The sequence below is a fragment of the Bombus pyrosoma genome, linkage group LG6, assembly GCF_014825855.1.
Source record: "Bombus pyrosoma isolate SC7728 linkage group LG6, ASM1482585v1, whole genome shotgun sequence".
Classification (NCBI taxonomy): Eukaryota; Metazoa; Arthropoda; class Insecta; order Hymenoptera; family Apidae; genus Bombus; species Bombus pyrosoma.
The window spans coordinates 6,100,791-6,127,445 of NC_057775.1; the positions used below are offsets into that span (position 1 = coordinate 6,100,791).

The window sequence follows — 26,655 nt, forward strand, 5'->3', positions numbered from 1 at the left end:
AACATGGTCGTAACTGAATTGCTGCGTATAAATACCCGAACCTTTTTCATTACCTCGATGCGTAAAATCACACCTTATAAATATAGCTGAAACCTTTTCATACCCCGTATATGTACAGTTACGCGAGATTGAAAGGAAAGATGAAGGAAGATCGGTGCCAATAAGGTGCTCGAAGAAAATTCAACTAACGATCGAAGTTTGTTTAATGTTAATGCTGTCTTCGATCGCGGGCGTTTCGAATTTCGCCTCCGAACTTCCGCTTACAGATCGATGCGTCTCGCGAATCTTTATTTATGGACCGATCGTACTAGATCGTTTTAGAGGAATTTACTCGAGGATTCCATTTACAGACGTATAAATTATTCCACCGATAAAGCAGGAATAATACTAGCGCTAACATTTTCAGGAATCGATTTCGTTACTGTTTCACTTCGACTTGTCAACACCTGCCCGCCTTATCGGACGCTTTTAAGGATTAAAAGCTCGGCATTAAACCTGGAGACAGATTTATTTGATTTCATCAACAGATAACTTCTTTCACGAAATTATGATTGGCGTTGTCGGTTTTCTGGTTACAACAGAAATTAATACCGTTTCTATCGTGAAAAATTAGGAAGCGTTATTAGTATTAGCAATCAATTTGTTCCTTTTGTTTACGAATTGATCTCTGAATGAAAATTGCTCGAATATTTAGAGAAAATTCTGGTTCTATTTCGTAAATATTAACGTGTTGAAACTTTTGTGTTAACAGATATAAATATAATTTATTTTCGATACAAATAAAACAACGCTTAAAAGAATATTTCTCAATAAAACAATTATTATGTTCGAAAGATTGGTAATATGATTGATGAGTTAATTCCCTAGTTAATCAGCAAAAATGGATCGAATATAATACGTCGAATGAACCTTTATATATTCCTTAAGTAATAGAAATAGTGAATGAAATTGTTTTTTAAATTATATAGCTACAAATTGATATTATAGTAATCGCGTTAATACACGTAACAAAACAAATCTTCGAAATGATGGAAATTGCTAATAATTGTACGCTATAATTTTGTCCTACTGCATAGACGCGATCAAGAAGAACAGTTCAACGGAGAGGTTTTTCTCCGTGGATACGAATGAAGGAATCCCGAGGAGGATTACGAACTTCTATGAACTTTTCTTAATTAATGTTAGTGCAACTTCAAGCCCGTGTCTGTTGCTGTCTGTGATAGATCGTATCGTCACTGGATATGAGAAATCAGATTCAGATAAATCGACCATTTAAAAAAATCTTCATTTTCTCACAGATTTCATACAGAAGATACATGTGGCAAGAAAAAAGAAAAGAAACAAAGAAAAATCAACATTTAATTCTACATATGGAAAACATTCTATTCCCATGCTTAAACATCGACGATTAATCTTGAACAAATATTTAAAAAAAATTCTATTTTATTAAAAACATAATTTTAATAAAAATTTAAGCGCTTAGATTCTGTAATATATTTAATTCAAAACTCACAATAAAAGAGACGAAAATGACAAATGACGCCATAATTCCAATACAACGAGAAAGTTGTCAACGAATTACTGTCTCGTTGGTCGAATCCCGGTAGATTAATCGCTGGTCGAGTTTCCAGAAATCACTTCCCGAACCTGCCAATTATTTATCTGCAAACAACGGTCGATCGTATCGAAATCTGCGTTTTCCGCTAGAAAACTAGAATCTCCGGGAAAACGCTTCTCAAATCCGGAGAGCGATTAATCAACCCAACCAGTAAATCGAGCTTCACGATCTCCTGATGAAAAATGAATTCCCGCTTCGGAAGATTTCCAATCGATGAACCTGCTCATCGAACCTTCCGCTCAATCGAACCTCGTAGATATCTTTAGAAATCGCCTAACGCCTCCTAACTCGATAAATACGAGCATGAGATCGATGCTTCGTGAGAAAATTTAAGAATAACACACAGAATAACAACGCAGAAGTAACGAATTTTGAAATGAGACGTACATCATCTAGAAACCCTATATCAATACTTTCCAATGAAACTTGAATCGTTTGCACACTTTATGAACAATTAATTACATAGATATTTTTTGCTTCTAAGTTAATCCTTTGAATTAGTTAGGACAATTCTTTAAGATGTTTGGATATTTTACAATGCAATGAGAAAATTGTCAACAGATTCTCGTCGCAATTATTTCTTAATCATCATCGTTTAAACGAGTTCAACAACAACGCGTGTATAGTACACAAAATATCGATGGTTTTCAAAATTGATCTGTACGCCAAGAAGTCCTTGAAAAGATTGGTCCATAAATACGTCACGCGAAGACGCCGAAAATGAATCGGCAAGGAACCGATTAAGCGATCGATCTTGTTAAGAAAGACCATGGACAGATCGATCAGCGCGGAAGAATGGAGGGTAAGTGCAGGGTGCGGGGATCACACTTACAAGACTTACGATCGGCGTGTCTGGTCCTCTTGCGTTCCCTCGGCGTTGTTCTCGTTGCCGGTGTCTTCGTTGCTGTTTTCACCAGCGATTCCAGCAACTCGTCGTCACCATCAGTAAGATTCCCGTTGGTGTTTTCGTCGCGAAGCAACGGACCCAGCGATGTACGACCTGAAATCCACATTTCACGTTCTCTTTACAATTTCGACGTTGGAATTTTGAATTTAACTCGTAAAACAGCGGCATCCGAATCCTTTGTTAGTATCTCACTTAAAGAGTTTAAAGAGTTACAAATTGTTTTATATTAGTTAACGGGCTTAAAGAATCGTTGCTTTGTCTATTTGTTGTTATCTCTACCGAAAAGTACTAGATATAACAATAATACGTATTAATAGTTGATAAACTATTATAAGTTTAATCTTTATTTAAATCTGTAAAGTTTATTTGAATATTATAAGAGAAAATCTTGGGGAACGACTCAAATAACAAATATTTCATATTAAAAGTAATGTAGATGGAAATTAGTTCAAAGGACAGTTAATTTCATCAGTGTAGCAATTTTATTTACAAAAGTTAATTTCCATTTTCTTTAAGCGTGAAAATTAATTACACGAAAGATTATCATTTTTTATTACTTTATAATTAATTATAAGGTAAACGCTGCTCCGTTAGTTAGAAAGATTCGGCATTAGCGCACGCGATGAACTTCCGATAGTAAGAAAGTTCGTGGCTAAAACCTCAGGCCTGCGAACTACGTCGAATGCAAACTGAGAATAATCCGATTAGGGAGTGGAATATTTCTGGCGAACTTCCTATGGAATGAACGATGAAAGATAGATTCTAGGTGAATGTGTCACCATGTGGAAAATTACGTCATCGGAACGGGGCTGTTTAAAGATGCAATTATAGAGGAACCGATGATTTATACGGGAATTAATAATAACGAGGCTTTCATTCATCGAAAACAATATTAACGTTTAATATGTACGCTTCATGGAGATTTAACTGATCAACTCTGCTTGTTATAAATTTCTCAATCTCATAACATACTTGTAAGTACATAATTAATATTCAATTTTCAAAATAGATTTATCTTAAGAAGATGACATAAACAATAAGTTCTTAGTCTGTAGTTTCAATTTTACATTCGTACTACTTCCACTTCAAAATTCTACCATTGGAAAATTTATTCTAAATGTCAGATAATACCACAGATGATTGTAAATGTAAATCTTAAGATCAATGTAAATTTATTTTATAAGTTTCATTGATATTTCGAATTTTTTATTCTTTATATTTCTTTTTTATTTAAATATTCTCATTGTATTACGTTGTACATCTAAAGAAGACGTACAAACACACCTGAAGACCTAAAAAAAGGTTCCATTCGGATCATCGAATCTCAAAATATGTCCCAAGTCATGAACATGTCCCAATCTTCGCAATATCACGATCCAACGAAAGTTGAAATACTAAAATGTTATATGCCAACGTTCTTAAACCTTCTCTGTTATTAACGATTCTCGACACATATTTTCGTCGAACACAGAGGTACCGCGACGTTTACTCGAGCAGTCGATACAAGGGGACGAGGTCATTTTTCTTTCGTAGCGGCTCCCCGGTCAACTCTTGGCGGAACAGTCTCTCTATACTGTCAGTCCACGGGGCAGAAACTTCGGAACCGTCAAAAGCACGGTAAGTTCCTTTGAGAGCTTCTTTGAAACTCGCCTGAAAGAAGCTTCCATTGGCGGTCTCGGCGGCTGTGTAAATCCGATACGAAGGTTGCTCACGAGAAGAACCGTAAAGAAGGAGATGAGAAGGCAGTGGGAATTCCCATGAAGCAGGGTCAAAGGAAGGGCCAAGTTTTGCGATGTGGTCAACCCGATGTGGGTCCTCAATGTCGCAGATTACTGGACTTTCGTGACTCTGTTTATTTTCGACGAGGTTAAACGATTTTAACTTTGCAACTATCTAGAAGGAAATTGTCTACTATTTCATCCTTGCAGTGACACAACTACGAGAATTTCTAATGACCGTTGATGATACGTCAATTTTTCTATTCAAGTATTATCTGCATACATGCTACTGTTTATAAACCTAAACATTGATGAACTTGCGATATCAATCTGAGAATTTTACCAAAAAGTAATGGCTAGTTAGTAATTAGCATCTACTATCTTTTCACGGAAACAGTATCGTATAAATTAAAATTGTCTATCGAATGCATGAACGACAGTCTAGTGTAATAGTAATACATAGGTGTTTACCATTTACCATAGTATTTGCAAAATTTTTTAGCTTTTTCATAATGATACTTGGAACTATGGGTACGCCAAATAAGAGACTAGGAAACTAGAGAATTAGGAAACTAGTAAGCCTCTGGCGTATTATTTGCTGAGTGTTTCCTGACGCCGTGTGTATCCAGGAATCTCGGGCACTCAGACACTTCGAGAACCGTGAGATCTCGAATATCATGGCGCGTCAGTGGTCTTGGAACCTTGTCCACTATAGCATCTTGAAGACTCTGAGACTTCGATAATCCTAGGATCAAAACGATTCGTACGGTAGGAGTCTTGGGATTTTGAAAACTTTCAAATGACGAAATAAAACTTGTACGATCAATAAAACTCCTGTGAATATCTGTTTTTCATTTTATAAATCCATACGTATTTTTATTCAATTTTATACCTACAACTTAGGTCTACTTAGTACCTACCGATAGTCACAAACACTCTGTCCGCGATACTTTCAAAAAACAATTCAAAGATTTAATTCTACGAAAGTTTATTCCTCGAATAAACCAGAATACACTAACTGGTGCGATCACTGTGGAAATGGAATCTACTGTCCGCCTCTAGGTGACCAGATAAACGAAATAAAAAAATAATACCAATTAAATTTTTCGTATTATCTTCTCGCCTTCCTTGAATTCTGCGCCTCGTGTACCCTATTAAAAAATCTTCCAAATTCCTCGGGTCCACCTGAACCGTTGCTCCTATAATATAGGAGCAAAAGGTACATCTATAAAAAGAGGAAAGAAAAGCCACAGTTGCCACCCTTACCTTTCCCCTTAGCTTTTCATTTTCAGCAATCTCGACGTAAATACAACCCTCTCAAGGAAACCGCGGATATGAATGCAATAACGGGTCGGAAGATACCCGTCTGAGAGAGAATCTGCCGCGACAAATCGTGATCCTTGAAGCGGCAAAGGACCACGTGGAAAAATTCACATGATATATCTAGGTGTTCAACTCGCGGGGTCATGGGCGACAGAGGGGATGTTGTCCACGTAGTGAAGTAGCGGCTCGACTTAGGCGGGGGCGTTTAGATATTTTATAGAAGAGCATACAAGGGAATAAAAGGAAGGAAAGTTATGATGGCTGCGGAGCTCAGGTAATGCGCGGGCATTGGCAAGTTTACGAGCCGTAAAGAGGTGGTTCCACCCTCTAAGACCTTTATATGTGTACAGTTCACGGTAAGCATAAGAATTTCAACGCCTTTTTTTGAAGGTAGAAGGGCAAGAAGACGCGATGACAATACGAGATGATTTTCCGTGACCTGCAAGATATCTGCTTTTCGTTATCCATCGCTTTCCGCAAAAAGCGTTGTGATCATCTTCTGCGGTGTATCCCGAGAACTAATTCCGTAACTGAAATGCTGGAAGTTACCATAAAACAGCCGCGCAATCGACACGGAAATGGCATTGCTCGACCCAGTGCACCCGCAAGGTAATCGAAATTGCTTCGTCGAGTTGTATAGAATTTGGAATTTGTCCCACGAAATTGCTTCGTAAACAACAGGTCCTGATATTTTATGGGAATTTTTGTGCCGTTTTACGTGTAATAGTGCGTGGGAAAGTGTCTAGAACGAAATTGCGAATAATGACGTTTAGAATTTTCTAGCGTATACCGAGTATAATAATACGAAGATAATTAGTTTTGTACAGAATTTCAGATTTGTCACGGGAAAATGTTTGGTAACTCATTTTAAGAATCGTAATTCAAATAACTAGTCGGATAAAGATAATTGGGAATACAAGTATATGTATAAATTGTGTCACTATGTGGATAATACGTATAGGTAATATGTATTAATAAATGATTATTATCAGTAACAAGTATAGACATGTTCTTAGAGCTACGAATGGATAACGTCAGTACACTATAAATGGTTTTCTAACTTTAATAACGAGACTCTCAACTTGAAAATTGTATAAACTGCATTAAAATTGATTGTAGTTTGAAATTAGTTGCCCAAACTAAATTTCACTTCTTTAATTAATTTCGCTGAGAGGGCGTAAACAGTTATGTCTCAAAATTACGCTTTTCTACGTTCCTCTTGATATAGCAAAATGATAATGTCATATTTGCGGCATCCCTTTATGTCTTGTTATACATTCTTCCTTGTTTCAGGAATGCTCAAATTTTACGTGGTTTTATCTACAACTAACTCCGAATTATTCCATCTCGTCGACTAAGTTAGCTCGTCGCTTCCGTAATATATTATATGATTTAAAAAAAATTTCATCACGAATGCGACAACTTCATCCCGTTTTCCACATTCTCGACGTCCTACGCACTTGGCGGCTGTCTAATTAATCTTGCTATTACTTTTGCTATGCATATTTTCTTTTCTCATTTCCACATACGCTAACGAAAACATGAAAATGTAAAAAACGCAAAGCTTTTGCGAAGAATTTTTGCAAAATGTTACGAACGCTGCATGTACCTCCGATAAGATAGAACGACAGTGGTATATACCAATATGTAGTCAGACAAGCGCTACTCTGGTTGTCTCTTGCAACAGATATCATCGAAGTATACGATACTGCCATTTTTTTTTTTTTTTTTTTTTGCATATTGCGTTGAAATAATATCTCCTTTATATGTACACTGCTATACTAAAATCTTACGTGACTCATCGAGAAGAAATATTACAGTTTTACGAACGAGTTGAGAAACGTTTGATGCTATGTTAATTTTCATCGACTCGTTCGTCGTTTTTAAGAGAATTATTTAGTTAAAAACTCATAATTTGAAATAATTAATACCTTTAACAAGTTCTTCGTTTGTTTCCAAAAGTAATAACTCTTTCAGAAACATCAACGAATAAGTTTTTAATCGCTTAACTTCGCACTCTCTGCTATTTTCTTATTAATATTTCAGGAAGCAGCTTCTCATTTCGCTTCTTTTCTCTCCTGGCTTATCTTCATGCGTATTTTATAAGATTTAGAACGAGGCTCTATTTATCGCAGTAGTTTCAAATTTGCGAATCAGGACCAACCATAAATAAGCAACATCGTAAAGAGAATTTCTGATGTAGTTGGCGTAAGACTCCAGCACAGCGTATTTTCTTCCCTCGATTCGTAAGCGCACGATCCGTACGAACAAGATTTTTTAATCGACAAGTTCTGCATATTAATACAAAAACGCATATTAATTACGTGCATAATTTCATTTGCAAGTAGTATGTATGAATACGTCGGAAAATATAATGTCACGTAACCCTTCTGAAGGCGAGATAACGAAATTCTAGACAATTTGTCATAAACAAGACTCAGCGGAAAGCTTTCTCGAGGAAAGAGCAGGCAAAAAGGAATGAGACAAAAATGCGAGACGAAGGAAAATATTGAAGGTGGGCAGGGGAACAACGTAAACCCCTTTCACGCGGGATTATCTTCTAAACGCGATCCCCGCCGTTTCTTTCGAGGCGCAGAGTGGCCTGATGCGCGCGTTCTGAAATCTCGATGCCGTTACTTTTCATTTTCCGGTAACACCGTCAAACGAGCCGACGCTATCCTCGAATCTAGCCTCGAGAGCGTTTGCTTAAGGAGGGCATTTATCTCGTGTGCCGCCACCGGTTCCAATGCTACAGAAACGAGGAGAAATTTTCGCACTTTGTTCTTATCTGCGCCGCGGAGCCACCCTTTTAAGGCGACGCGTTATATTTCCGACCGCTAAGGAGGACCACGAGAGTTTTGGCTAGCTGGCCATTCTTTCACCTGGGCCAACTAAATCCGAAACGTCCTGAAAATGAGAATTTTTTTCCCTCCTCTGTTTAGAATGCGTCGTTGAGAAAAGAAGGGATAATATCGAGATGGAAAGAAAAAGTTCATTTTTTAGGTAAAAAGAATTGAAACAGAATTTTGCTTTTTGAGGGTACAGTTTACTAAGAGATGCTTATGGAATTCGTGAATTAATTTATGATTTCAAAGTATTTCGAAATATATTCGTAAATTATATTTATATTTTATTTCTATTTAAATTATACGATATAACTGTGTTTATTACTTATATAGTTATACTTATATAACTGTGTTTTTCACGCGTGGATATTCTTTAATGTCGTACAAATTAAACGGATCTTCCTTGCTCTATCTCAAACGAATCAAATCCTCCTATATTTTCTGTTTTGCATCACATCGATTAAGCAATGAAATGATTAATCGTTTATCGCAGGAAACTCTGAAATTATAAAGTACCGGGAGAAAATTAACTCCGTAGATAAAATGTACTTTATTTATCCGCAATTACTACCATAAAACCCGTAAGCGCAATACCATTCATTTAGTTTTACATTCTTTTCCACCTCCATCACTTTTCAACGCCATTAATTCGCCATCGAAGGCGTAACGAGCTCGTATGATAGTGCGAGCCACACACGAGCGCAATAAATTTCTCTATCGTACATGCAAATGAAATTAGTAGCTTGTTCCACGGGGCTCGACGAAAGAACAGAGGAGGAAAAAAAAAAGAAGAAATATGAAAACGTAGCAGTGATTTCTGCTCTTCGATCGAGCACAACAAGCGACGGTATTATTTCGTTCTATTGCCCCGTTCTGTATTCTACGGTATCGCGGAGCCAGACGTCGCGTAATGTAGAAATATGAAACTTGTCGGTGGCAGGATATTAGAATGTTTCGATCGATGAACGATGCGATACGCAGAAAACGGATTTATGTTGCAAATTGCGCTTTGATGTCCGATGGAAGAACGAATCGAGCAAATATTTCGCGTGATACTACGTTATTTAGCACACGGTCCATCTTTGTCGAACGATATAGTAACAGAAATTGCAAGAGTTTTTCTCTAGAACATCTTTTTCTTTGTTTCTCTGTGCTTACTTGTTACATTTTTCCGCTATAATATATCATATCGATAACAGTAATACGCGTATCAATCGTTTTATCAATTATTAACTGCGGGCTTTCAGAGTACTTTTCAAAGAACTTTTTCTTAAGACAATCTGTATGGTTTTTGTAATACTGAGAAATACTACGTATCAGTCGGAGCAGATTATTTTATTACAAATAAAATGCTCTAATGTTTCAGTTTAATGATCGAGCGCCCGTCTCCGCAATATTGCACTCGAATCTCTTACGTGGATCATAAAATGTCATTACTTGAATATAAAACTATAGGAATATTTTTCTGTATCCTTCAATTTAAGTATTTCGTAGTTTTTTCTTTTTTTTTTTTTGTAATACGTGCTGTTAATCGAAAATATTTAGAATACCGTGCAACATAAAATATAGTTCCCTCGCGAGCGTTTGTGAGAATACTGGTATACAAGATACAATTGCAATAGAAAAAAGATAAACAAATATATTTTTAAGGCTTCTGTGAAACCTTTATTGCAATATAGAAGATGAGAATTAGAATGCAAAGAATAGAAAGATTAAAGAAAGAAAATGCAGGACTGTATTGTTTAAGTATACTTATACAATGCATGCATAGATCAATACATTTGAAGCCTGATCATTTCTTGTATTCAGTGTTTTAATAAATATTCATGAAAATTAGCCTTTGTGCAATTTTAGATCAACGCAATAAATCACATGGTATTTGAGAAATATATTCTATAATTCTGTTATCTCATTTTGTAGATAATCCAATTAGCAAGCAATATTCTCTTCTTTATTTTTACGTTATTTTTCACCTAGTATCTCCTACGCGTGTTATTATACCTATTTTTTATTGTAAAACGCATTTACGTTACGAAACTAATGGTAGGATGATTTTTTACCACACTTTAAAAGTGAGTATCGTGAAACACATTTATTTCGCAAATAGCACATCGTTCCAAAAATATAATAAACATTGTGCATAGTAACTTTGTGATCTTTAATTAAATAATTAAATAACAGCACTGCGCAAAAAAGAGAAACAAGGAAAAAGACATTGCCAGTGAATCGGCAAATAATAAAGAAACTGCCGGACTTCGTTCGTTTCAATCGTTTCGAGTTTCAACCTTACCTTATCCGCTTGTAGCAAGAAGATAAACGCGCTTTATCACAATATTACTGATATCAGTTCCGTTATTACTAGTCGTTACCTGAGTTCAGGCTCAGTCTCTTTTAGTAAATTAGACAAATCGGTGCAATCTACTTCTACTAAAAATGCGAGACGAGTTTTGTATCGGTGTTTTTGCTTTTCCAAAGTCGATCGTTTTCTGCTGTCTCCTCCTTTCACTGAGCAGTCAGATATCAGCGCAAATTGAGAATGAATCGTTCGAGAATGCGTTCGGTCTGGATGAGACCCAATCTATGGATAATAAGAAATCGATCGCCGAAAGTAATAAATATACCGGACAGATATCTCCGATAAGAGAGCAAAGTTTATCCGGGCAAATGGATGTGAACGAAGATGGAGGTAATCACGATGACAAGGACGAAACGAAGAAAGGGGTGGAAGAAGTTTCGTTCAATGCCGTTAACAATTCTGAGCAAAAAAAATAAAACTGAGAATGAAATCACATTTTCCGATGACTTCTCTGATAAAATAGTCGAAAGGAAAAATGGAAAGTATGCGAGATACGGTAGGTATCTCGATACCAACTATTTCTTTTTTTTTTTTATTTGTGTAAAAGATATGAAAAAATAAATCAAGACAGGATGTCCTCAAAATTTTAAGAGAATTTTGCCGTGAAGAAAAGTTGCACGTTAACCAGGCACATTTTTCTCTTAGAGGTATAATACCTGATTGATAGATGTACTATATGTAATTTTGCTATTTAATTCGATTAACGAATCAAATCTTATCTGTTTTATCAGATGAATCATTGGATGGTATCGTTTTCAGTTTCGTAACACGCTTTTTCAATCTTCCTTCCACATATATTTCTGATATCTGAACTAAAATTACTCCCTTTTTTCTGCTATTACAATTGGCTTAATCTAGATGATCGCGTTATGATCCATACAGACACACGTCGTTCGTTAACTTTTGTTTCTAAAGACATGATAGCGATATTAACAGAAAATCCAGAAAAGCTAGTAGCAGTATTTTCATTTCCATACAAAATTATTAATTAAACTATTAAATGATCCAAATGATTATCGCACGTGACATCAAATATCGATACCAAAATATCGGAACTCGTGTATCCTTACAGATTTATCGGAAGCAGACAGATACGCGCCTCATCCGGATGATTCAGTTCTGAATTATGTTTTAACGGAGGCTAGATTGAAAGAAATTCGATCGAAATTCATGTATTGGTACATCGACAGGGGTGGTAACTATGACGATGGCGATTATCAAAGGGAAATCCAAGCTTCGATGTCACAAGTACACAAGAATTTCAATTTTCAATTACCATTCTTCGGGCTCAGATTCAATTACACCAGAGTACGTTGCTCTTAGTCATCTCCTTATCAAAGCGTCAGTGATTAGTAGCTAACCTAACCTGCCAATATTAATAAATCCCCAAGTGTCCGTCTAAAATATACATCACACGTTACAGGTATCGATAAATGGTTACCTAGAATTTACCGATCCTCCGATGCATTATACTTATCCTCTGGTGTTTCCGGTCAGAACTTGGCCAAAGGAGAACGATCCTAGTTTTATAGGAATATTTTTCAGTAAATGTCGCATAGGAGAAATTCGACCAACAGACATAGACCCGAGAATACCTGGCGTATACTTTAGGTAGGTTAAAAATTACAAAAATGATTAAATAATACATTGAATAACGTGGAAATCGATTACGAAAATGAACTTTAGAGTCGAAGAAAATTTGCAAAGCAGAACAGATCAATTTGGCGTGGAAATGCGCGAACGTCTCAAATGGGATATTCGCGAAGGAATGATTGGAGCCGGAGCCTTCGAGCCTAAACACGCAGTCGTAGTAACATGGAAAAATATGTCGTTCGTCGGTGGTATCGATAATTCCCTCTACAAAACGAATACGTTCCAAATGGTCTTGGCCACAGACGAAGTGAACACTTACGTGATATTTAATTATCTGAATATTCAATGGACCAGCCACACGGAAGCTGGTGGTGATACTGTGAATGGAGAAGGTGGAGTCTCGGCATTCGTAAGTTTCGCTTTTTAATACTGCACTAAATACATATTGATATATTAGACGAATCTTCTGTTATCCTTTGGTATAAAAATTTCGTTATTTATGTCAACGACATAATCGCTTATTATCTAAAGATAGATTTATTGTCAGGTACATATATCAATGATAAAGTGCAACTCGAGAAGTCTCTATTTTATAATTAATCGGTTGAAATTAATTAACCATTGTAACCTACGTATAGGTCGGTTTTAACGCCGGAAATGGCACAGGAAGCTACGAATACGAGCCCTACTCACAAACGTGGATGATCCGCGATTTAACCAGAAGGGGATGTGTGAATGGCTTTCCGGGACGTCATATGTTTAAGATAGATGACGACATAATGCCTTCGGCATTCGGTTCAAGGCCACAAGGCTCCTGCAACTTAGGCTACTAAGTTAAACGAATTACTAAGTTGGTTTCTAAATGGTAATGTAAGTAACATCTTGTATAACATTTATCCAAATAAATGTTGCTCCTAAAATTAGTAAATATTCACTGAGTTATGAAACGGAGTGTACGTAAGTATTTACCTTTTGCAAAAATTACGTTTTTGAAAATGGAACTTCCTGGAGGGTTCGTTCAATAATTCATAAAATGCAAGTAACTTATTAAAAAAAAAACTCCGATTATTCTTTCGATATTCGGCATGATTACAAATTAGAAACATCGAAAGAATTCTTAGCAAGCAAATAAAATAGCATACATTTACCAAATAAAAGAAAAAAAGGACATGGGTTAGGCGATAAGGAAAAAAAAGGGAAGAAGGAGAAGAAGAAGAAGGAGAAGAAGAAGAAGAAAGGCAAGCAACAGTAGAAAGGAAACTCACCGTCTTTCCTCTGTCTCCTCCATGGTAGGGTACCGTGAATACTCTCCACGTCGGAGATATCGCTTCCGAGCAGTTGCCTGAGCTCCGCGTCCGCGCGATCCTCTTTCGTCCTGAATTTACCAACCTGTAACGATCAGAGTGGATGTCGAATTCACGTGAACAGGCTGAGTGGTTGAAAAACGAGGGATGGAAAGAAGGGGCGAGGGGGGGGGGCGTCAGTTGGGTAAGAGATCCGCGTACGTTCGACGATATCGCGACAGAAATGAAAACGGAGACAAGCGGGATATTAATGCAACGGTAGGCAAGAAAAGAAATTGATTCTCCCCGCGGCAAAAAAGCAATTTATTCCCCTCGCCGGAGCGCACCATAATGCCGTTCACGCTCCGATAACTGTATTTGATGAGAGAGGAAAGTGGGGCCGGCCCTTCTGAAAGATTTTCAGCGGCCACCGTCGCCGCCTCTGCCGCCGGTCCAAGAAAAATACGAGCACCGGGAGCCGAGGCACCGCTTGTAACTCACCTCTGTGATCATCTTTCCCCTGGTTTTATTTCTTTCACGGTGATTGGCTTTTTTCTCCAGCTGCTGTATCACCCGCTCCCGGGTGGTTCTGTACTCGAGCGCGAACTCGGACACGATCCGGCAAAACTCATTCGGTTTCGTGTCTTGCACCCTGTGCAGCGGGATCCCCAGCCATAAGATGAATTTGTGGAATCGATTTATGATCCGCCTGTGCACGATGCCCAGCACGATTATCCTCTCCGCACAGTCCGCCAGGAAGTCTGACATTCTGCTTCGACAAACAGCATTCAGAAATCGGAGATTAATATCACGTGTAACTTGCTGCATCGTATACAATGAAATAAGTTTTTTTTATATTGATTTATGAGACTATTGTTATTGCTATGTTTGCGATATCGATAGTTTCTATGCTTCGATGAAATAGGTGCGGGATAGAAGAATTCTAATCAATATCTTATATCGTGCAGACGCATTTGAAACGAAAAATGAATTTTAGTTACATGTACGTTTATAGAATAGAAGCATTTGAATAGCAGAACTCATGTTTCTAAATCATATTGATCCGAATCAACGAAAACGCGACGTCGATAATTTTGATACGCCGCATTCGCGGATTTTCCCGTCCCGACGAATCATCGTGTTCTGACAGCATTTAATATCAAGGTTCGCAAAAAGGCAATCACCAACGGTCATTTTTTACATGAAACATTTCCATTACTCCAGTACGTTCGAGAAGACTGGAGATCAGCGTAGACGATCGCTTAAACGAGTTTCAGGCAAAAACGAATTAACCCAGCCCGACATTTAGGCCGTCCCGTTACACTTAATTAACGCAGCGGCCACGCCAACCAACATTAACCAGACGCTTCACCGTTGAACAAAGTATCACCGCGATACACAGTAGCTGAGGAAAGTACTCGGGCACTTAGTACAGAATTTTTTTATCGATATAAACTTAACGATACGATGGATTGATTTGTGTTAAAAAGCTGTAGCAATTAATTGAATTAGCGATCGATTGATTTTATCTTCCAGTAGATATTACATTTTTTAAAAATAAATTTTTCAAATAAATTCTTATCATATCGTATAATGTTATATCGATCTGTACGAACTCTATTTCATTTCTACCAATTTCTTGCCTCGCCAGCAACGCACAAGTTAATAACCTTAACTAAGGGCAAAAGAAAATGATAAAAAGAGCGAAGAAGAGCTTACCGAATATAACCGACTTAGATAAGGACAAGCTCGATGGAGGGGGATGAACAGATAAAGGCTCCGAAAATCCACCACGAAGTAGAAACGGGATAAGATGAAATAAAATAAAAAAGGGAGAAAAAATAGAAGGAGGAGAAAGAAGGTTAAAGGGGGCCAGCAGGAAGCAGGAGTATGGAAGGAAGAAATACGCTTTCGGTAATTAATGGCGGTGCCATTTGGAACTGTGCCAGTTTTGCCACGGGAAAAAAAGTCTGCCGCGAATTTATCGAACATCGTACGAATCTTCGGAAACTTCAAAACTTGGTGGAACGAAGTTCCCTTCTAAAGGCCAGCGAGGAAATACGATCTCCCTAGATCGAATCGATCTCGTCTGACGACGTACAATTTCGACTTTGGTACTTACTTGACTTTCATCATCGTGGAACCATCATGCTTCGCGATGAGCTTCAGGTGGTCCCAGGATGCCTTGCACTCGCTCTCTAGTTTCCCGATGTTTGCCGCGAGCTCGTCGAAGTCGATTTTCGATGCTCTTGTCACAGCGCCGATCTGAACAAGATTCATAGACTTTTCTTGGTTTCGATTTTCAAACGACAAGTGTATGAATTATTCTGCATGAAATAAATATACGAACGACTCGCTGGGAAAGTGATACAAATACAATTTCTCTTAGGAAATGCGCTACACAGAAGAAACAGTTTTAAAGAAAACGCAGGGAGACTTTTATCTTCCTTTAGTAATCGAGAACTTGCGAATAATTCTATCTGGATTCACCTGCGCGATAATGTGACTAATGATATTAGAAAATTGACAAAATATGATTTCTATGTAAAAGACTTTTCTTTTATAATTTTATAATTGCGCAACAAATAGGATAATTAAGTAGTTTCGAATTTATGAAATTTGCTTCTATAATTAATTTTGTTTTATCGTTAAACTCGTCAGTGCTACATAAAGGCAAAGCGCTACATTCATCGATGCTCGTAATTTGCAACTTGTAATTTATGGAACTTCGTTAATTCTACTTCCGTTGCGCAAGAGAGCCTGTAAAAAATGTCTTTAACGTATCGAACCAGCCTGGCTAAACTTCTCAGCCATGTTACGTTCGTTTTAACCGAATAAAAAGGCTACACTTCCGAATACCAGTATACTCAAATTGCTTAAAATAACTTCACTTCGGTAACAACAACAAACATCAATTATAAATTATTTGCGACCGCAATTACACCGGAAATCCAAAATTCCTGGCGAGCGCTACAATTTCGCGAAACACCATTCGTAATAGTTTCCGGAGTCGAAGAAGAAGTTCGTCTGGGACACGAAGTTCTCGCTCGCGATTTCGCAAATGTAGCGCTGGTTATTCGGTTTCTAGCGAACGTGCATAGCGACGAAGCGACGAGACTAAAGTTTTATCCGGTTCCTTCGACGCGGAAGTAAGCTGCCTCTCACCTCCGAATAGAGATCCGTGGAATCCGGAAACTTCTCCATCACCATGTGGCAAAGGTGATGAAGCAGCGAGTGCTTGTGAACCGTATCCTTTACTTCAGGTACTTTGGCGAGGTATTCCAGCTGAAAGCCCTTCACCTAAAAAAGAACGAAGCGACGTTTCAACGTTACACAACGTACGGAATATCGTTCTGGCTAACTTCTACGTTCCCGTTGGTACAGGCTTTTCACCCGACGCTTCTGGCCACTTTCGCGCGTAACGTGATTGCTGCGAAAACCCGGAATCGATGTTGACCACGCGCTTCTAACTCGACGAGGACGGCATATCCGATTCTGCCACGTCAATTCCCTCCTTTCAACTTGCCGCTCCTTTTTCGTTCATACTTTGTTTTAATTTTTCTTTTTTTTCTTTTTTGACTGGATGAAAACAACGAGTGGATACAATTGGATGAGATTCTGGCTTGTTTAGATTCTTTCGCCAAATTCTTTCTAGATTTTTTCTCGTTAGATTTAATTTCGTGTCAAATTGTGATTGTCTGTGAAGCGATAAAAGGGTTTCAGGTGAAATTCTAGTTTTTCATATTTCTGCGTTGAACTTTTCTTTATTATTTCCTTCGATTAAATTTCACTGCCTTTTTGTAACTACTATTTTATTGTAACAATATTGTAGAACGATCGCGATTACAGGACGAAATGTAATTAATTAATTTTAATAATTAATGGAATTTCGGACGCTGCTGGAAAATCAAATAATATCTGTAGAATATTTATGTCGAATCCCCGGGGTTGTTATCGAATAACTCGCGGTTATCCGATAATTTACGCTAGACTGATTTATTTAAATCGTAGTAAAATAGAATGACGGATCGATTTGAGAGATCTCGTTGCGAAGGTAAAGTACGAGTACACGTTACCTGACGACTGGATGCTTGTTAGCACGATAATTAATTTACGATTTTTCGCTTCGAGAATCAAAGTGTAACTAATCAATGCGAACCTTTGTGACTTGTTTATTACAAAAGCAAATGAGAATTCCAGCTCTTTGGAATGCGAATTGCTGATTGACTGTGAAATTTTTAAAAGTTCCGATGTTATTCGTCTGTAACATATCATTAAGGTAGAATCAAACAAAATTTACGTGCACGTTGTTTCGTTAATTAAAAGTGTATACTCTTTTCAATCGTATGAATAAGATACTCTTTGGCGCAGCTGTAACGTTCCTCCATGAAACGTAGATAAAAAGACGTGTGAAAAATTCCGAAAGTTTTGTAGTGCGTATAGAATAAAACATACGTATAGTACGATAAAAGTTCATTGATTCCTGTAATTAGGTGTAATGTTTCGTTCATATACGTTACGTTAAAAAGTTTAACAATAATATGTTTTGCTACATATTATATGTACTATTATTTCTCATCAGTTTAAAAAGCCTTTTGAATTTGGTTTATAATCTAAAAATCGAAGAATTCGAAGAAAACAAGATTATCAGCTATTTTTATCGTTGCACATTGGTTTTCAAAGATCAATTTAATCGTGTCGCAATATTATACGTTTTTATATTTATATTTCGTCTATCAATCTTGTATTATTTACAGGTAAAATTGCAAGATATAAATTCTATTACAAAGAACAAAATCACCGCAAGTTCGTTTACATAAATGACAAGTTAGATAAGTAAAGTTCCGCTGTATAATGTTTCAGATTTGTGACTGAAAAATTATCGAATAAATAAACTTTCATTATGTCCATTAATCCGCGGTATAGCATTTGAGACTGCCTACTTTCTATGAATTTTCTATTATCGCGATTAAACTCATATTATTTGCATCGCGACGATCCTAAATTCGAGCAACGAGTTTCATTTCACTCATAATTTCCCCCGTTAATTCATTGTAAAACGTGAGAGAAGGAGTCGAATTCGCGTGAGAGGCAAATATCTGGGCCGCGCGACAATTTCGATGATCGAGCGTGTCGTGTAAAAACACGCTCGAGAGCGGCTGATAAGGAATGATTAGTGCACCATTCAAAGAACCACGGTTTTAATATATTCGAACGGAAGCAAACGATGACGAGTGAAAAGAAATCGTCCAAGATCGAAACAGAATCGCAAAGTATTCGTCACGAATATTCGTGCGAATGCCCCATTTTTACATTTTATATCGTATGCCTGGCTATCCGGAACATGAAAACGGCCTCGTGTGGCTAGAAGCATCGTTTATCTACTTCAAATAATATTTTTTACCTCTTTTTTTTCCTTTTTTCTTTTTTTTTTTTTTTTTTTTTAGATATAGGAACGATATGTTTGTAGCATTCAATTTTGAAATTTATTACTTTTTATATTTGGGTGCTTCGAAGGTAGATCGATGTATTTTCGTAAAATTGTGCGTACGAATTGTTTCATATGTTTGATACCTGTGGTTATAATCGCTTGAAGCAAATACTTAAGGATGATATTAATTACTTGAAATAATAATTATCAAACTGCACAAGAATCGAGTCCCTCGTAAATGAAATGGAATGACAGTGTTACTATTGATAACAAGAAGAAATTCTAAAGGAATTAAATGTCCACATCAGAAGTACATAACATAACCAAAAATGCTTTTTTATTTCAGGTAATAATAAATAAATAATAAAACTTGTAATATCAGCACGAAGTTACAAAGTACATCGATCATCATCCATAAACACTGGCGTGAAAGAACAAAATCTAGACAACTGACCAATGGTTGACCATGACCAATTGAGGAATCGGTTTAAACCGATACTCGTCCCTTTTTCCAAATCATCGAACAAGGATCACACGAAAATCATCGACGCTGATGGATATCGATTAGGCGCGAACGACTGACTCCGACTGACGGATTAAGCGGATATCATTTGGCTGGCATTCAATACCTACCTCATTTCCGTTGAGGAATATCCCGATCGAAAGGAGCGTGCTCAGAATCCCGCGGAACGTTTTATTCACTCGCAGGGTCTCCATTCCCTGCTTCAGATCCATCAAAGGGTCCGCAATTTCCTGAAGTCACAAAGGTGGTTCGCGATTATTTCTTTCGAGCCGCGAGTTCTCTGGCACGCTGGCTGGTTCGTTGTGCTCGTCTGCGGTTCCATTTTTGTGCATTCGTCAAATCGTAAGCTTCTTGCATATCTTTTGGTCCTTTTTTTCTTTTCACGAATGTGACATACGAGTGTTTGCGTTTTCTCTTTTTCTTTTTCTTTTTTTTTTTTTTTTTTGGAAGGATAGTAATAGAAGTAAGGTGCGTGTAATACTTGTCAAATATGTAAAGGTATGTGTTGTATTTGGGACGCAAGGTTGTGAGAAAATACAAAAAATAGAGTAAGTCTGTGTTATGAAAGAAAGAAATTTGTTACCCGGAAGAAATCATTATGAGAAAGATTCAAAAATATCATTGAATTACGATATTAAAAACTCAAGGGATTTATAATATTAATATAGAAATATGACATCGATCTTGATCCCCTACCGATGGTTACAGATATATATAGTTATAAGTATGATTTGACAATCATGTGAATTTTGAAAGAACTTCAAGATTCCATTAGATATATTTTTCTCGATAATTTGATAATTTTATAATACAACCGTTATTAATAACACGTAATACAGACAAATACGACTGTGATTGTCTGCTTCAGCAGAAATTGGATTTCTAAGAATCGAGTCAAATTTAAAAATACCTGTATTAAAAGAAGAGGGATAAAAGAAAATTGAACAAATTTTACGAACAATTTCTCATACACTTCATTAGACAACAGTACAAAAAACTTGATAAAAGATGATTGACCTACGTTGTCAAAAATACATTCAACGAAAGGAAGAACAAAAATAGCGAGAGAAGAAATGAAGAAAAAAGGAAACAGGATTAAAATATGAAAAATGAAAATATGAAATAATACGTGGCGAACTAACAGACAAAAAAAATTCTTGCTCTGTCACGGTCAAGGCGTTTCGCAGGCTGGTGTCAGTCTGCTGCTTTTCAAGGAAGCGGTGCACACGTTCGATGCGGCACACGATCGTGTATCGGAATTCGCCGTGTTCCCAGCGAAGAAATCACGTGATTATGCGAGGAACGTTCCCCGCGACTTCCTTCCCCGCATACCTGGCGTTTTTCCTCGTCGCGGTCTCGCGACTATCTCCGCGGAATTCGAGACGAGATTCGTGAGAAATAACGGGCCAATTCGAACGCCATTACGCGCATTCGTATTCGACGATGCTTAATAGAATCTGCATTCGAAATGTCATGCAGTTTCTCACGGTGAAACGTATTTACGGTACGTCTCACGACTAGATTCGACAAGCCGGAGACCAATAATCAACCGATCCGTATTTCGAGTAGCCCGTCTCCTTGTTAATCATTGCTTATGCATCTCTTATTATTCCTGTCATTAAAGTCGAGTGTTTCCAATACGCTAACGAGCTCGTTGGATCTTTTATAGACGTTAGTAGGTTCCGTCGTTCTAAGTGCATGATCGTTTTAAAATAGATGAACTCGTTAAATGAATTATCATATAAGATCGAAGATCTTTTTCGCGGGCTTTTAAAGAAGACCAAATGATATCGGAGGTGTTGAAGAAATTAAAGTACTACTTATGGTTTATTTTTCTATATGGAAGAGGAATTATACGTACTTAAAGTTCAATATTTTAAAATTCCGTCTCAATTTTCGACAGCCTATTTTTTCTTCAAAATTCATGTTCGATGACCTATACGAATGAATACCATTCAATCATCTTCAAAGACTTCAACCGGTATGTTAATAAAATTTATACGTTTAAATTTCAATATTTTTTATTTCTGTACGTTATTGTGTATCCTTAATTTCGTATATTACTGATAGTCTGTCATTTTTTCTAAATATTTGTTTAATATGATATCATTTATAGGATTAATTTAAATGCAAAATGTTCAATTTATGTGAAAATTCCTGATCATTGAAGGAATTACGATTTGCAGCTGAACGAGCCAACGAACCACTTGGTCATCGATAAGCAGTCGTTAAACTCGAAAGACTCACCTTCTCCGAATTCTCAAAGTCCAACTTGAACGCCCAAAGTTTCAGCCTGGCAGGCAACTCCGAGATAGAGGCCAAAGTTAGAAGGAACTGCTCGGCCGATCCCAAAGGTAGGTCAGGATTGGCGGCCTGCGCCTCTTGTATCCTGGACCTCTCCTCCTCGGTTGGCAGCATCGTCAAGAGTTTCTATCGCGAATGGATCCGGGGACAAAGGATAGGAAACGAACGAAGAAGAGAAATGAACAGGAAATTAGAGAAATTAGAAAAACCATTGAAAAAAGAACGTACGTGTGTTTCAACTGAATCACAGGGTCGACCGTGAACTAAGAATTTTGACTTTTACAGTCATAATTTTAAGGGAGATTTTTAACGAAATCGGGATTCTGAAGTACATTTCATTTCGAGGAAGAAATTAAGAAATCAATGGGAAAATGTTAAAGTACTTTCGATTTGGACACAATACCATATAATATTTTTAAATAAATTGCTCTTCGTATAAGTAATAATATTCTTATAGAGAAAATAGCTTATATTATTTTGTTCGTGTAACTCATTTGAACGTAACTCAACAAGAACGAAACATTCTTACGAAGAAAATAAATTATTTATAAATAAGACTGTGCAGATAATTTACTAAAAATTGCTATATTGAATTCTAATATATACGTATCTATAAATGAATAAATATCTATTAATGTTTATTAAAGACTAGATTCGTGAAATGATAGAGAATCGACTGTAATGATCATGCCTGTTTGAATCGATTCAGATCGAATTATATCGAGTTAATTGTACTAGATACCGTATAGAATGATTCAGAGGTGGTTTCCAAGCGTATTTTATCTACTATCTTCTCATAATTGCAAATACTCTGAAACCAATCTCTGACAATAATCTCTAATATTTCGATCCATGCTTGATAGAACAGAATACTATTAAGCCTAGAATAAGATTCTTTTTACTTATTTTTATTCAAAATTATGAAATATTAATTCGTGTAACTTGAAAAACCTTGTAATAAAAAGCAATCTACTAATGATCAATTTGGCTTAATGTCACACTAACAGGGATGGATATCCTGTATGTTCTCCATTGTTTATCATATCATGTGAATGTAATACGTGTTCGTACCAACGCGTAAATACCACAAACGTTCATTAAATAAAAGGTATGAGAAGAAACAAACAAACAAAAAGAAATAATAAATCACGCGACCTTACCTCGATACCCTCTCTGTTCATAATTGTTGCGTCCATTTTCAAGATCGCGGTTTTAATAGATCTTGGTGGAGGCAACTTGGTCATCCCGATATTGATGGCGTTTGATCGTTTATGGTCCAACACGATGATCTCCTTGTTTTTGTTCATCTCTTGCTGTTTCTATTCGACGACAAAAATGAACAAATTAGCCACTGGTGAAGAATAATGCTCGCGTTGCTACAACTTAAAAGACGTTCGATGGTCATGTCTGAACACTCAAAAAAATCATCAAATTTAATTGAACACCGTGCACATAATGGTTTTTGGAAAGAATAAAGGGGAGACACGATTTCCAGCTGAAATTTTATATATTAACAATCAAGTGCAGGTCAAATATTTGCTCGCTAAGGAAAGGGAAAGAGAAGCGCGCAGGTGGATGAAAATGCGCTGAAAACGTATTTGCTGTTGATGCTGATCAATCGGTAAAATATAAAAATATCGTACACCGTCAGCGGAAACGGAATTAGTAGAACGAGTTCAAAGCAAACACCACCGGTTACTGTTACGTTACCGCTGTAAATTACGCGGAAGGATAAACAGAGGTGAAATACAGGGCGAAGAGAAATCGAAAAAGAGCGTTATAATTAGCAGAGACGAGGCGATGCAATAGCTACCGCGCTGAGATTAATCACTTGAAGTACCCCTTGAAGGAAAGCCAATTAGCAATTAACAATCTGCACAGAATTGAAGTACCAGCATACACACAACGGATAATTTTATTTCAGTGATTCGATCGGAGTAATGTGTAAATGAATTTACATTACCGCGTTCATTAGTACCAAGCGTAAATTGAAAAGGAAATAAAAAAGAAGAGAAAACGAAGAAAATGGTAGGAGACGCGGAGAAAAATGAAAAAGCGCGTAGAAACGAAGTTTGGAGTTAGCAAAAACCGGCGTTAAGTGAAGTTAAGAAATTAGGACTCACCTCCTGTAAAATTCCAGCATGCCATTTCGTTCATTTTTCGTGCGAGCACCAAGAATATTGCAAATAATACAAGAAAAGATTAGTCGTATTGCATTAAACCACCATCACCACCACCCAACCACTATTCACCGTATTATTATTATTATTATTATTATTATTATTATTATTATTATTATTACGCGCGATCGTTATCACGAGATTTCGTTACTGTTGCGAACGGTATTAATTTACGACGTGTTATTGTTAAAGTTACTTCTCATTAGACTAATGGAGCCTGTAATATTATATTGTACCAAGATCGTAATCATTCGTGTGCATGATCGTCTCGTGAAATCGCTCGTGGCAAGCGCGCGTTTAACATGATGTAACATGAAGATAGAACGCAGCGTGAACGCAGTTATTATTTTTTATGAGCATTTTCTCTCTCTTTTCACAGCAAATCATTGGAATATATGACTTCGGCGCTTACAATTTAACCGCGGAAATTAAAAAATGGAACACTCTTTATCGATATTTAAAGCGAATATCAATTTTCCAGGTAATTGATCTCTGTTAACTAGAATAATCTTTATAGTGTCTTCTAACTTCGTAGATTTCATAAGGAATATTGATAAGAATTTCAGTTGGTAATGCATTCCTGCCACGAGTTCGTAAGTAACGTAATTTCGTTTCATACTTGTTCCATTGTTCCATTCGTGGTGAAAGAATTTTATCTTTATGAATAACTGCCTGAAATAATTCATATAGACGTTCATAATTCATAAAAGTGCAACTCGTGTTTCAACAAATTCCAGCCTTCATCAACAACGGAAAACGATTTACCAGAAACTTCAATTATCAAAGAAATAACCGCTTTAAAATAAATGGTTATTTCCAAGAAAATTACCATTACTTAACACGTTGAACGCCATGAAAAGGTCAAGAGCGATTGGCATTACGCGAACTTGTCAGTAACGTCATGAGGTTTACGGGTAATAACCAATGCCAGACATGTAAAATTCGCTTGGCAGCCAACGTGTTCACTAACACTTTCTTACCGACGAACACGTTTATGTCCATCGAGCTTCATTAAATCACTTCCATAAAATTAAAACAGAGAAGGAACAGTTAATACAGTAAAGCATATCCAAAATCTTCCCGCCTAATCTATCCAACGTCCATTTTCTTAAACTTCCAACATCCTATAATCTTTCCCGATTCACATCTTCTTTTTCAAAGCTGTCCTTCATTCTGTGTCGCTCGTCTTTGCGGAAGTCTCGACGGACCTTTTATCCGGCACTAATTATTGCCGGATTCCGCGAGGTGGATGTAAAGGTTCAAAAGAGTCGGGCTGGCAAAAAGGAAAAGGCTCGGAGAAAGCACGACGAAAGAAAAGGGTGGAAGGAAACGGATGCGTCTGAAGAAGCGGCGGATCACATTATGCCGGCGCGGTGCGTGTCCATTGGCTCGCGATGCGATTCAAAACGTGGAACGCGGCCGGGCAAAGCTGATAAACCCGGCATGTAATTACGTCAGCAATTAGCGACGGCCGTGTCGTTCACGTGGAATCTTTCAGTGATCGTCGACAAGAATTTCCACGAGGTTTTCCACGAGGAAATATTTGATTAATAATGTAAAATGTACAATATACCGCAAGATCGTCTCTTTGTAACAATTCGTCGAACGATCGATTTTAATAAAGAAGAAAAAGGAACAAAGAGCGAGAACTGTTGTCGTATCAGAATACGACTTGCAGCAACAAGCTCTGTCTATCAAGTCGGCAAATCGAACGAAAAACACGCGTGAAAACGGCGAATGAAAGGCGAGGAAGGGTGAGAAGGAAATACAAACGCGCATCGGGATTTTATTTTCTTGAAGTTTCGCCAAACCTTCTTTTTTTACCTACCTTTTGCTTGGTAAAACACGAAAGCTCCCGTAGAGATCGAGAGATACGAGGATTCCGCGACACCACGACAGACAACCAGTCTCGGTTCTGTTCTGTTGCTCCGTACGCGATCGAAAATAAAGCCGTTTAGGGTAAAGCGGTTTAAAGGACCGGCGGAGAGTAACTCTGTTGCAAACGGTGCCGGATTAAACGCGTAATCCGTGTCAAAGGCATCCGGAGAAGCCGAAGCGGGACCCCTGTCGCGTTATCTGTCCACCAGATAGTTAAATGCTGGTAGAGAGTGTAACTATCTTGCATGGGATCGACATGGCGCTAAAGATGCAAAGATGTGCCTACTACATTATGTTATGACGAATGAAATGAAAATTATAGAGTATTATAGACATTGTCCCAGTTTTCTCCGATCAAACTTTGTTGCTATATTCTACGAGCATAAATAAGAGATTTATATCGTGAGATGTCACATATGGATATACAAAATATATGAAGAAAAGAACTAAATGATACACTTTTAATGAATGGAACCTGGAGGCATTTTCGTTTGTGCTAAATTGTAAGGTTTAACAAGTGCGATGGAATGCTTGCTTTCTTCTTATAGCAAGACTTATGAGTTTATTGTCAACGAATAAAGAGAGAAACTTCGAAGAACTGATGCTACTATATTATTAAATGCTACTATAAAATGTGCTTCATTTTCATGAATGAAATTTTTGTTCACCTTCTTTTAAAAATGGCACGTGTATCC

At 37.2% G+C, this 26,655-nt stretch overlaps 1 protein-coding gene and 1 pseudogene across 4 annotated transcripts in view; one reads left to right on the top strand and one right to left on the bottom strand.

The window, feature by feature from the left end:
* The window catches only part of LOC122568284 (FH1/FH2 domain-containing protein 3), a 240,633-nt gene that overhangs the window by 11,780 nt on the left and 202,198 nt on the right, over positions 1 to 26,655 (bottom strand). For 2 of the 4 annotated variants that reach the window (XM_043727857.1, XM_043727856.1), the window contains 8 exons: positions 23,063 to 23,223; positions 21,846 to 22,028; positions 19,709 to 19,828; positions 16,810 to 16,944; positions 15,767 to 15,909; positions 14,146 to 14,416; positions 13,627 to 13,750; positions 2,451 to 2,618 (listed from right to left, as the gene is read on the bottom strand). In XM_043727857.1, coding sequence (XP_043583792.1) covers positions 2,451 to 2,618; positions 13,627 to 13,750; positions 14,146 to 14,416; positions 15,767 to 15,909; positions 16,810 to 16,944; positions 19,709 to 19,828; positions 21,846 to 22,028; positions 23,063 to 23,223 — 1,305 coding nt within the window. The remainder of the gene's footprint in view (positions 1 to 2,450; positions 2,619 to 13,626; positions 13,751 to 14,145; positions 14,417 to 15,766; positions 15,910 to 16,809; positions 16,945 to 19,708; positions 19,829 to 21,845; positions 22,029 to 23,062; positions 23,224 to 26,655) is intronic. The other 2 variants (XM_043727859.1, XM_043727858.1) reach the window with 2 other exon arrangements.
* Positions 10,670 to 13,291, top strand: LOC122568287 (annotated as a pseudogene).